At 32.7% G+C, this 13,788-nt stretch overlaps 2 protein-coding genes across 2 annotated transcripts in view; both read right to left on the bottom strand.

The window, feature by feature from the left end:
• LOC145597967 (uncharacterized) overlaps positions 1-4,842 on the bottom strand; it is a 45,400-nt gene extending 40,558 nt beyond the window's left edge. Inside the window, exons 1-2 of the mRNA XM_081654247.1 lie at positions 4,507-4,842; positions 2,322-2,425 (exon numbers count right to left, since the gene is read on the bottom strand). Coding sequence (XP_081510373.1) covers positions 2,322-2,425; positions 4,507-4,603 — 201 coding nt within the window. The 5' untranslated portion in view covers positions 4,604-4,842. The remainder of the gene's footprint in view (positions 1-2,321; positions 2,426-4,506) is intronic.
• Positions 4,843-11,143: 6,301 nt separating this feature from the next.
• On the bottom strand, positions 11,144-12,542 carry LOC145597942 (FCS-Like Zinc finger 2-like). The gene is made up of 2 exons (XM_081654225.1): positions 12,059-12,542; positions 11,144-11,803 (listed from the first exon to the last, which is right to left on the bottom strand). Exons 1-2 carry the CDS (start codon positions 12,445-12,447, stop codon positions 11,605-11,607), a joined length of 588 nt encoding a protein of 195 aa, XP_081510351.1. The 5' UTR covers positions 12,448-12,542; the 3' UTR covers positions 11,144-11,604.
• Positions 12,543-13,788: the final 1,246 nt, after the last annotated feature.

The raw sequence follows: 13,788 nt of genomic DNA, 5'->3' as shown, positions 1-13,788 counted from the left end.
GTAAAAAACAACTCTTGCGTAAAAATAAACAAAGCACCAGATAATATAACGAGAAATGTCTATCACTGCGAAACTGTAAGGCATGGCAAATTAAAGGACCAGGAAACCTCAAAATCAAGTGAGGTTAAAAAAAAATTAGTGTACTTCCAGAAACATGCCATGGATCATGAAGATGCCAACATTAACACCCAGAAACCCAATTGCCATCTTCTGCTCTTTCTTAATTCTCTTCCTATCTTCAAATTGATCATGACTCCGTGTCATCCCCCTATCTATACGTGAAAAGATCCTGCTCCCCAGTGAGTCTGATATGGGAGTGAATAATCAACTCAAAAAGATTACCTTGGTTATTTTAATTAATATGTTAGCTTGGGTTATGACGCAAATTAGAGTAGTATTTGCAGACATAAGGATATTATTATACGATTAAATGGGCCTCAATCCATGGATGTCGCAATTGAGGAATTGAGACCTTGTGAGCATCAACTAGGGAGTTGTGCATACAAGAAAACAATTGTAATTTGGTGTCGTGCTTTTTTCTTAGGATAGTGTTGTTCAAAAAAAATCAGTTAAGACATTATAATCAACATACGGTGTTTTATTTTACACAAAGCAACTAATGAGGCAGTGTTTTATTTGGTTCTAATATATGTTATTCACATAATTACAAAATTCACACTACCTCCAATCTTTTACAATTAATTAATGCAGATAGTTAGATACATAGTTTAAGAATGTGTTAAAAAGGAAAATTTTATTTTAACTGTCCCAACTTACTGTAACCTATACGCTATAAATAGTCCATCTATTAAATAATCCTACAATGGGCCAACCTTGAGGGGTTCTTTCCAACATGATCCGTAACCTGTTGTAACCAGTTTGAATGGTTACAATGTCGCGTTTTAGGGCCTGCTCCGATTTGCTGAAACAACTTAATTGAACTGATTGGGGTGAACTAAACTGAATAGAACTGAAATGAATTGTTTATGAGAAAAGGAAATTAGGAACTAACCTGACCTGATTAGAGCTGAGCTGAAATGAAATGAAATTAAGCTGAACCACAGAGGCCCTTAATTTAGCGTATTTCTCCACCCATCGCTTCCTTATTCACCACACTCATGTCACCTGTCCAACCACCCCTCCCAACCACCCCCTAACCACCGACCCCTCTAGCCACCATCCCCGATCACTCTAGCTTCACCAAACCACCACCCTATGTTACTCTGATACCCTATTATACGCCGACTGTCCAGTGTCGAATCCTCCGACACTTCGCCACAAAACAACACTAACATATATAGTGGCCTTATATGAAATTTTATAAAATATGGAGAGTCGAAGGATCCAACACCGTGTTAGACACGACACACAAATTCGAGTCTATGCAACATAGCCACCACCTATGTTACTCGGACACGGCAAATTTGCCGTCATACTCGCGTCAGTGCGACACAGCACACATCCGGGTATGAAATCCGTTTCGGACCCCCCATTTGGCTCTCGGGTATGGCATAGTTATCTTATGGCAGAGAAGAGGTTGAAGGTGGAGCTTGGAGCTTCAAAAATGGCGAACACTCAACAAAAGAGAGAAAAGAGAAATAAAAAAATGAATGGTAGAGTCTTTAATTGGACCCACACTCCACTTTCTCTTTTTACAGAAATTTCAACATATGCTATCAAATTTTGGCAGTATCAATAAGAGTTTTGACAGTATTAGACTATTATATTAGGTACTTAAGTAGTAAGACTAGTAGTAGTACTACTTTTCGTTAAAATAAAAAAAATAAAAAAAAATAAATAAATAAATAAGTAGTAGTACTGTATAGAGTTATTATACAGTCTAATTTAAAATAAAAATTGGTATTTTTTATGGCGACTTGCTACGGTTATCCTTTTTTTTTTCTTTTATTGCCGTATCCGTACCCGAGTCTAAAGTTAAGACAGTGTCCCTGCGTCCTAAATTTTTGAAAATGACGTATCGGACACTCGGATCCGTACCAATATCGGATCCCCGTACCCGTGTCAATGTAACATAGGCCACCACCTTCTCTCTTCGTCTCTCTCCATCACAACTCACAAGAACCACCTTCTCTCTTACATATACACTTGTCAAAAAAAAAAAAAAAAAAAACACACATTTTCACCAAGAGCAATATTATTAAAATGTATTCTATTAAACCGTACCATCTAAAATTTATTACAATATTCATTTTTCCCGGTCTTAGACTCCTAGCATACAGCTTTAAAGGCCAATATCAAATTTATATGGAGAAAGTGAAGAGGATTTCCGTCTCAAATTATGGCATAGAAATATAACCAACCTTGAGTGTGACAGATCCAAGGAATCCTGCTTTAACTTTAATGGGAAGTTTTAATGCATTTAATGCCTCGGGCTTTAATTGCATGTTAGTTAGCACCACATTACCTGTTCAAAAGTACCAAATTACTATCAGAAACTTAAATAAATTCATGCAGCATAACTAAATAAAACCCATGAAAATAAACAGTTTATATCTAAGCATTCGCGAAAGACAAAACAAATACTGAGTTTATGAAATCTAGCACAAACCAATCACAAAATAAAAAGCAACCTCAATAACATAGGAAAAGAAAGAGCCTTAAGTAGGGTCATCAGTGATTAACACCAAGTGAATCAGATAGTCTAAAACAAACCCACTAGGCAAGAAGAGAGCAAGAAAATGATACAGTGATCTTGAGAGTCAAACTCCCAAGTTTCAAGGCTTGATGTATCATACAAGACAGTTATCTCTATCCTGAATACACGTGCATAGAGCGGCAGCCTATTTCCCTATAGGCTAAAACATCCTAATTATATGAATTATATCAGATCTAAAACCTTGCAAAGGAAAAAAAAAAAAAAAAAAAAAGGCTCAGATCACATTAAGGTGTCACTAAAAAGGAGAAGCTACAGGTATAAGTTCATGGATGCGTAGCAGAGCATGCTGCTGGAAGAATGAGATAAAGAGAGAGTAAAATTAAGATAAATCATTAGCCAAAGTAGTGAAATTGATGGAGAATTTTCTAAAAGAAAAACGAGAATTGGTTTCAAAAGGCTAAGAATTCATAGAGATAATTAACAAAAAGAAGATACTTTTGGCTTTTTGAATAACATTAGAAACAAAGAAGTAGTTCTATTGAGGTGTAATTTCAATTAGGAGTAGTTAGTCGTAATCTCTTACAGCTAAATAGTTATCATTTCATAATAAGGTCGATTATGAATAATTAATTTTAGAATAAGCTATTAAGAATCATAAATAAAAAATATTTGGGTGAAAAACATGATGTTCAAACTTTTTCGATGAAAGAGTAACAAATATTGTTTCAAAGTATAAAAAGAAAGTTATTTGGAGATTTATTTGCAAGTACCATTCCAATCCTGACTAAGCAAAACATTATAAGTCCCTTCCAAAAAATTACTTTGTAATAGTTTTATTGGGAAATTTCCTTAAGTTATGTAGCAAAACGAAAATTTTAATATGATGCGAAAGCCCTAATATGTTGCAGCACAACTCAACTTCAAATGACCATAGCTCATTAGCTCCATCACTAACTCTATAAGACTTATAATTTCAAACATAAATAATTTCTACGTACAATGCAAAGAGAGTATGTTACTATTGTTCAAGGTTGATCTTGATGAATCAGCCAATTCCAATACAATGTATACATTCGACCATCCATTTCCATTTTTGCCTTAGAACACTGACCAAAAATTCATAAAAGAACATAATCTCATGCTAGTGCCCGATTGATTTCTACCCTTAAGTCATTCAAAATCAAGTAATATCCCCCCAGCAGAAGGAGCAAAGACTCGTTCATGTTTACATGATACTAAGCATAGCATAAATTTTGTAAAATGGCTGACTTCAGTATATACTAAAAGTTCAAATATATGGTTCATACATTTGCTTAGTCTCACAATCATAGTTTCTATGGCTATTACCGTAGATAAGCCATACACCCCATATAAGTATGGCTAAGGTTTTTTTAACCGCACTTCAGACACTGCATTGAAGATCCTAAGTCCGTCACCACTACCTCCACACTGAAAGCTGAAGATAATCCGTACTACTATTCTCCGTGTAATAACAGCATAAACAATTTACATCAGCAATCACAAGAAAAAACTAAAGAATGATTTAAGCTTTATCTAACCACAATTCAGACACAACGTTTTACAATTACTGAATCCGCCACTAGTCTAAACGAAACTTCCAGCCAAATTTGCAACTGCCACCACTAACCAGTCCTCCACATTGTAATCTAATCAAAATTTTATAATCCTCCTTACACTAATAGTTTACAGTCTTGTCCAATGTCCAGCATCACATAAACTAATAAGTTCAATTTAACAGTCAAAACACAAATCAGTTTATCCTATACAACAAAATTCAATAAACATTCATAGTATATACTAAAATTAAGCAACAAGTAACGCAAATTTGATCAAAAAATTCACAAAAAAAGGAATAAATTGATGATTACCTTGCCAGACGCTAATTTTGAGAGCGTCTTTATTAAGACCTCTAACATAATTGCCTAAATACCTCTGCAGCAAATACGCAACTTGATCCTCTAACATCTTCTTCTTCTTCGATCAAACTGCAATCAAAATATATCATCCAAAAACAAACAAACAAAATAATCGAAACACAAAAGAAATCATAGAGATAAAAATTGGATTAGTTTCATTGAAGCAATTCGTCGAACACCTAAAGTGCAGAAATGATGAAACCGCCAAAAATCTAGGAGGAGGAGGAGAGAGAAAATGGAGAGAGATTCGAGGATTAGAGGACAAGTATGACAGTTTCTAGATATAGAGAGAAAAAAAATAAAGGAGATTTGCTTTTTTCTTTTTTAAAGAAAGAGGAGTAGATATTTCAGTGAGAAGAAGAGGAATACAGAAAGAGTTTTCACCTGCAAGGTAGTTGACACGTGGCGCATTTTTTGGAGGTAAAGACGGGGAAATTCTGCTAAGTGTACTTTGCATTTAAGAATTGCACGTGTCTATCATAAAAATTTATGAATGGCACGTGCTTCTGGCTAGTGATGTTGTGGGTGATGGGCTGGTCCGACTTGCCCTTTCAGGTGTACATGGACTACCAATCCATAAGCCCAAATATGAGAGTAACATAAAGAGATTGTAGCTTTATTTTTTGGTGTCTAGAGAGCCACAGGCAGGAGTGAGAATCGATCCCAAGATTTCCTGAAACCGTAAGGGAAGCTCTAATCACTTGAGTTATTCCTCACTCTCATAGATTGTAGCATTATCATTGGCATAAAATTATAGTTTGGATTCATGTTAGTTAGATGACTTATGATTAGACATATACTGATATATATTCCGTTCTTTTTTTTTTTTAGTGAAATATTTTGACTTTTTGCACTATTCACTTAATCCACTTTGATTAATATAACTGATTTATACATAAGACAAAATATAGTTTTGTGTGTATCTGTTGGAATCGTCTCAATAAATAGATTATTTATATTCAGTTGTTATAGTTTTACTTATTGATAACTAAAGATGTTATTGGTGAAAATTTTACACTTTCATACATGCACAAGAGAATCGTTTCATTTGTAAAAATACGGAGGGAGTAATTTCTAACCTAAAGAGATTGTAGCATAATACTAGCATTGGCATAAAAATGAAGAATACGAAGTATTAATGTTAGTTAGAATGACTTATGAAATAGTCATATACTTCTCTGTTTTTAAGGAGAAAAGGGGCATGGGAAGTTTGTCTAGAGCATATGGCAAAGACCACTAAAATCGACTTTCAACAAGATGCCTAAATAATGAACTAACAGTCCATCTAATTTTCAAAGTAGGCCCAACATTATTTCTTGAGATGGGGCCCGTCAATTATTTAGATGGCTTCAGCTTCAATCCTCAGTATAAACATAGAGGGCCAAAATCCATTGTACAATGTACACAGTTTTACGGTCCCCTCAAAATTAATACGGGGTAAATATATCAATATATGTTCCTAATGTTTCTTTCTTCTTGCCTTTTTTTTTTAGAAAAAAAATTGTACACAGTTTTTCGAATCTACTAACCTATACTACTAAAAGCAAATTCTCCCATGACACTTGTCATTACATTGTGAAAATTTTTCCCGCCTTTTCACTTTTTTTTATAAATTTTTTTTACCTCATATATTTTCTTTCAAATTTAAGAATCATATTCCATATATACCCAATTAAAATATTTATGAATATTTTTGATATATTTTGTATTTTGTAATATTATTGTCAAAAATATTTAACAACCGTGCATTGCACGGGATTTTAACCTAGTTATACGATATGATCCAACATTGTGATACAAGACATCAATTTAAAATTATGTTTTTGCTATATGAGTATGACTTTGATGATCAATTACCATACAAAGCACCAATAAAAAGTATTCTGAAAATATGTAGTTATTTTTCAGCAAGTTAGTTCTAATAGAATCGTGTCATACATCTAAAACGAATATCGTAAGGACTTTACTCAAATTTGTTTGGCAATATACTTTTTCCTTTGGCAGCTCATAAAATATATGAAGTATATAACTATAGAAAGACCAAAAAAAAAAATCCTGACATAATTTCAGGTGAACCAACTCTTTAAAAAGAATTCTAAATGGTATGAGATAATTTTAGTGGGACAAATAAAGTATTCTACAAGAAAAAATGTGGTAAACTAGCAAGTTGATTGATTTCATTCCTACCCTCCTAAACAAACACCCGTAAAATTTAAGTACTAACACAATCCTCTTTAAAACTACAAGAAAAAATACACTTTTGGCTATACTATAATTTAAATGTGTTTGAGTAGACAAACCTTATACTTTCATCATTAGAAGCATGTAAAAAGTTATTTGAGTATGGGGGAACTAGCAAGAGTTTTTTTTTTCTCTTTTTTTCTTAAAGAATGTTGAATAAAGTTATTACTCATAAGAGTTGTAACTAATAGATAGACTGCATGGACAAACAATATCCCTCATTAACATATCAATGGAAACTTTTTTATCCGGGTATTAATTTTTCTATGGTTTGTTAAGTACGAGTAGTATTTTATACTAATATATATTTTAACCCAATCCATATCACGTAAAGTGGTTGAAAGCCTTCAAACTAGTGTGCTCATCTCAACCATTTTTTTTATACAGCATATTTATGAACAATACTTCTCCAATTTATACCTCCAATCTAAAACACTCCGTATTTTATTGAACGTGGCCTATTAATTATATATCATCATGAATATAAAATTCCATTCAACAATCATTCCACTAAATAAGTGACTTCTATACTCTATTAATTGCACACTATTGTTAATGCAACATATTAAAGCAGTGTAACCAGTCGATTCCATCATATACTCATGTGTGCCTTAGCGTGTGTACGTGAAACAATTCCAACCTCTCCATCCCTCAACCCCTCTCTTCAAATTCTCTCCCACATCCATTGAATCGTGCACAAGAAAACAATTGAATAACACGACCACTTTCATTCCCTTATTGGAGGCTTGCCCATATACAGAAATTACTCCAATGTTCCTTCAATTCGTTCTCTCCCCTCACTAATTGAATTAAATTTTGATGGGCATGGATCAAGAAACCTTCCAAGCAAGGTTGTTGTCCCTTTGTTTGTTCATGGAATTACCAAAAGGGTGAGTCATGGTCATTGATCATAGAAACACCTCATGATATAGACATAAGTCCCACATGACCACATATAATTGACATCCCTCTTATTGTAGACAACCATTAACGTTAAGTGGGCCCCACAGCTGAGCTTGTTCCAGCTCAATCCCCACACTTATTAATACTTCATAGTATTAAAATGCCCAATCTACTAGTATGATTTTTCTAAAGAAAAAGGTTTCCTCCTTTTCTTTTGCTTTTCATTTCACCTTTCATTTAACCAACTTTTAAGTGTATAATGATCTAGGAGTGTTAAACTTGTTGCTAATTTTTAATTTTGTGGCTAGATTTTAATCTTATTTTTCTTTAAAAGGTATTACTAAAAAGACTCCATGTTAAATTGAAGAGGTAACAGTAGATTTGTTAAGTATTAATCAAATAATAACACTAACACCGATTGACATTTGATATACAATAAGTTTAATGCAGAGTATATAACAACATTAACCTTCTTTATTTTGCAATTCCTAAGATTGCAATGATCATTTGAACTTGTAGAGTTGTAGCTAATTTATTTTTTTTATGCCAAATTTTATGATATTTTCCTTAAAATAATATTAATATATGTGTTACAATGTGGTTTAAAATACATGTGTAGTGCTTGTAATTTATCTTATCAAAATCAAAATCTTTTAGCAACCTTATAGAGTAAAAAATGAGTATCAAAAACTAATTAAAAACTTGAATGAAACATTGCTATTCTCTAATGAGATTGTGCATTACACTTGTCTTGTACTCTAGTAGTGGACAGTTTAAAAGGATTCTCCTCGAATCTCTCTTCTTGGAACTTTCATGACAACTACTTTAATTATAGTAAAGGTTGATGAGCACTTGTATGATGGCTTTAATGGGTTTTAATTACTTTTGAGGCTTTTAATAAAGTGGCAAAGGGGCTTGAGAGATTTTCTCTGTAAAAAAAGTGGAACTTTGAGGGAATTAGGACTGACACTATGATTCTAAGACAAGAAAATCATTCACATTAAGACACCGTAAATACGGAGTAATCATATGTACAGTACTCCGTATTTGAGTGTATTTTAATTTAAGATGATGTGTGGCCGGTGTATGTTAATGTAAGATTAAGGCCTTGTTTAGTTCGCTTATATTTGCTTATCTGATGTGATCTTGTCTGATCTGATCTGAAGGTCAAATCTGACCAAACTTTGACCTTAAATATACGATAATCTATACGGAAAAAATATATCAAGTGGTGTCTTGTTAGATTCGTAATAATGAGTACTTTATTAATATGTGATTTTCAGAATTTTTTCATTATGAAATTAGAGATATTTAGCGATATAAAACTGCACATAAAACGATTATCTGATCCGAACTTATTTTTTCTGATCCGATTTGATCTGAACTTATTTTTTCTGAAATAAGTAAAAATAAGGTGAACTAAACAATGCCTAACACTCAAACTATGTTCAATTCATCCTATCAAACTATCATTGCATCAAAGAAATCTAAGAGAAGTTTTAATATATATGGAATACGATAATTGAACCCTTTAAAGTAATATTTTATGTTATAAACTTTGTAATTCATATATTAAAATGAGTCATGCAACTCTACATAGAATTTTACTAAGGAGAATATTTTATGAAATCATTCAAAGTATAGACATCAATATATAATACGTACTATAATTTTCAAGGTGTACCATCAAATAAAATTTTAAATATATAATTTTACTCCGTAATAATTATTAATAAATGGTTGTAATCAATGACAATAAACCCCTAATTTCAATTGGAGTAACAAACAAAATGTCACTCACACTAATACACTTATACACTAGATCATCTAATACTCCGTACTCTATTTTGGTCTTTTCATTGACCAAGCATTATTATTATTATTATTTTCAAAAAAAAAAAAAACAAAAATTACAATTTACAATTTACTTTCATCAATTTTTACGGAGTAAATCCTTTTCTAGACATGGATGGTTAACTACTATAAACACGCCACAAAAGTGGTCCAAAATTGTAATGGTAATTGTGGTCCACTATAAGGATGACCAAGAAAGTGGCCAATATTTGAACCAATTGCATAAATATAACGCTACCAACTATAAATAAATTTGTCATAAAACTACTATTTTGGAAAAACCCCCAAATAAGGAGATCTCCTTTAATATCAAACTTTGCAGTAAATTGTACTCCGTAGTAGCTAGATCTTTGAATCTCGCAGCTTCTACTTGCTACATTTCACAGTATTTATCTGCCTTAATTGTTCTACTGCTAGCTGCTAGTACTTCAATCATTGACCACCTAATACCTCTTCCAACCTAAGGCTATCTTCATTTCATAATCGAGTACGAAGTACTTGTATAATTTCATGGAAACTTACTTTAAAAATTACGGAGTACTTCGTGATACTTTCAAATACTAGTACGTTGAAACTTATCCATATGTTAAACTTGTGAGTTAAAACGTAAAAGTAAAAATAATGCTTAAGTTGAAATTGACTTGAACCGGCCAAACCACTAATTCGAGTAATTCTCCATGCCCCCCTCCCCTTTATAGAAGTGGTCGAAATGGAGGGATCTTTGCTTGGTCCACCGAGCCTTTGCTCGAAGCAGACCAAGGTGAAAGAAAGACCATATAGGCCAGCAGCCTAGCAAAGGTTAATTAAAGATGTGAAAGATCAATTCTTTTTGTTGGCAGTCTCCTCTCAATAGTTTGCTTTCTGTGTCTGAACTTGTCATCTCTTTTGCTTTGAAACCTTCTTTTATGGCCATTACTATCATAAAGAACTAACAGTGACAATACATCTAAGAAAAGATAAATAATAATCCATGGAGTAATAATCATGGTCCATTTCTACTTTGCTTTATGCAAAAGACACTCAAACTTAAAGTCTAGTTTTGACTTTAAATAAATATCTAGCTAAATTTATTAAACAAGTCATTATAATTGAAATTACTTCGTTCTCCGTATTATTTATGCCGTTTACAAACATTAGATTCATAATTAAATTCATAATCAATAATACTACAAATCAAATTTACAAATCAAATTTTCAATTAACAAATCAAGGTGCCGAATACAGTACGGCATATTTAGAAATATTTGTAGTGTAGTACAATTTTAACTTTTTAAAGTCCCGAATCTTTTCTAAAAATTGACATATAGAATCTCTCTTTCTCTCTTTTTTTTTTTTTTTTTTTTTTTTTTTGAGAATCAAAATTACAGTGAAATAAAATAATTTTGTTTACAAAAACATGAATAAAAAGAAAGTTCATTACTTGTTCATACAAGTTCAAGAATAATCTGTCAATTTTCTCCAATAATGGACCTTACTTTGTCATGTATCATAGACTCACAGTAATAACAACAAAGAACCAAGACAAAAATAAATAATTGAAAATTTCAAGAAAATCAAGAACAAAAATTTGATTATTTTTGTCACAGTAATATGCATCTAATTTTCATAGATTAGTAAGTATTATATCAAAAACTAAGGAAAAATTACAACCAAAGTAGCCAAAAATTATTTTTCTTTTTTCCAACCCCTTTTTTGGATTATAATTCAACCAAAAAAAAAAAAAAGAGCCATTCATAGAGTAATTTTTCATCTAAAATACACCCATCCATAATTCCATATGCACATCACTCTGATTTCATCATCTTTGTTATACTCCTTGCATAACACTCTCATGAGCTCTGTTTTCTCTCCTTCCCCTCTGATTCCTCACTTTCTCTCTCCTTTGACTGTAAAGTCAGTTTACATACTTCTCCCCAAAATAGATCTTTCTTCAAGATCACCCTTTAAAAAAAAAAACCCAAAAAAAAAACCTATTTTCTTTAGATTTACTATGTAACAAGTTCTTATATTTTTCCCTAATTAAGAACATTAATTAGGGAAATTAAGTGAAAATTAGGCTGCCGCAACGGTACCGGTGCGAAAAGGGTAGTTTGGGTTTTTACTAGGGGTAGAAGATGAAGATGTTGTCGAATTCGATTTAGACGATTCTTTCTTGTTTCGCAACGCCTTCACTTTTCTGTTCTTCTCTTTCGCTTCGTCTATATCAATTTGTTCTTGTCTACACTCTTCGCTGCAAAATGGCGTATCCCCTCTGTAATAACAACAATAAAATCCCAACACAAATCAATAATCATACCCAAAACAAATTCAATATCTACAAATTAAATTAGTAATTTATATATATATGCCGTCTTAAGGACTAACTATCATGATTCGTCTATCGGTGTTATTAATACAAGTAATGTTTTGTTCAGATAGTTAGTCCTTAAGACGGCGTATGTATTAATAACACCGATAGACAGACGCAGGAGAACGAAAGGTGGATCTGGGGAGGTTATAGACTGACCTGTACATGAAGATATCGCGGTTTCCGCCGAGGGGTTTTTTGCAGAGGAAGCAAGATTCGAGGAAATGAGGGGAGTGAAGCTCTTCAAATCTCGCATCAAAAAGACGACCGGATCTAGGAGAAGAAACCGGGGAAGAAGATGAAAGAGAAGTAATATTTCTAAGACTACTTCTTCTTCTCATCATAATACCAGCACCATTTCCGCCATTGTAGCATAAGAAAGCTTGATTCTGATTCAGATTCTGATGATTATTGTTGTTGTTAAAAGGAAACCCATTATTATTTATGATATGATTTTGAGTAGTACCGGAGAATCCAGCAATAGAAGCTAAACCATCGTCTTCTGCTCTGAAACAAGGCCTTCTCATCGTTGATGATGATGATTCCATTTTAATGGAGAATTTTGGATTTTATTTGGTTTGAGAGGAGAGAGAAAGTGAGAGAGAGTTGGGTGATGGGGTAAGGGAGAGAATGGGGGTGAAATAAGGGAGGTTATAAAGAGTGGTTTGGTGGAAAGAGAAACTAATCAAATTTTTCTTATTAAATTAATTAAACTAAATTAAATTTAAATTAATTGAAATGGAAAATGAAGTTGGAGGAGGAGGAGAGAGAAAGTATAAACCACGAGCGGGTGCATGGAATCCCGTGCTACTGAATCCATTGGCTGTTTGTTGCGATGTGGGGTGAGAAATGACTGATTTGCCCTTGGATGTTTATGAGAATAAGGGGTTTGAGTGAGGGTGTTTTGGGGAATATGGAAACAGGGTGGGTGTGTGACTGTGTGTATATGCTTGAGTTTTCTGTTTGCTTTCAATTGAAAGGGGAGGGGTGGGGAGCCACAGTGGGACCTACTCACGACTCTTAACGCTTTTCTTAACGTCACTTGAGCGGACGGAGAAAACGACAACTACTTTGATTTCCCCCTTTCTCTTTTTCAACTTCGTGTTCTACACGCGATTTTTCAATTTTCTTTTACATTTTCAATTGTACGGAGCACGCCTTACTTTTTTTCTTTTTCGCTTATATACGGAGATATTGGTGAAAAATTTCACATTGTAATCTCAAGGTATAGCATGATACTATGATGAGCTGTAAAAATATTGGTTGCACCTCTAATGTACCATCAAAAAATACAAGTAATTATAAGTTTATCCATTTATGCATGTCGGTACAAGTAAAATTTTCCAAAAAAAAAATAAAATTTTCCATGTATATCTTACTTGCAAAGTTTTAATCTTTGTTGAATATAAATGCTTTTTCCCCTATGGATTATTCGTTCTTATTGTTGTATGCTCTATTGTATGAAACTAAACACGAAAAATGCATAAAATACCATTTATGAAGTATATGTTGAACATAATTTTTCCTTCTTAATTAATTTTCCGTAATGTAGACATGAATTGAACCTCAAATCAATTCTTCAAGACATAGGAGTGTCACCACTTCACTGCTCCTTTTTCCTCAATTTAAAGCAAGTCAATTGGATATGGGATTATACCCAAAGTATATTTAGATTTTAATTGTAACCAAAAAATTAGAGTAACTTGTAATCAAAGTTTCGTATTTAGAAATGTAATTCTCTTAAAAATATGCCTCATTGTAAAGTTTGTTCATATTTTTAGATATTCCATTCTTCATGTTTTATAACAATATATAATATATTAATATCCCTATAGATACTAGTCAAATCGCTCTTTATATCATTTTATGAATATTCACACAATCCATGC

The sequence above is a fragment of the Chenopodium album genome, chromosome 20 (genome assembly GCF_948465745.1).
Source record: "Chenopodium album chromosome 20, dcCheAlbu1.1, whole genome shotgun sequence".
Classification (NCBI taxonomy): Eukaryota; Viridiplantae; Streptophyta; class Magnoliopsida; order Caryophyllales; family Amaranthaceae; genus Chenopodium; species Chenopodium album.
Note: the sequence above shows the minus strand (reverse complement) of the source record. Positions and strands in the feature narration are given on the sequence as shown.

Excerpts from the sequence above, each read along its gene's own strand:
- LOC145597942 (XM_081654225.1), bottom strand. The coding sequence starts at position 12,447 with ATGGAATCATCATCATCAACGATGAGAAGGCCTTGTTTCAGAGCAGAA. Across the intron at positions 11,804-12,058 it reads CGCGATATCTTCATGTACAG|AGGGGATACGCCATTTTGCA; the intron begins GTCAGTCTATAA and ends TTGTTATTACAG.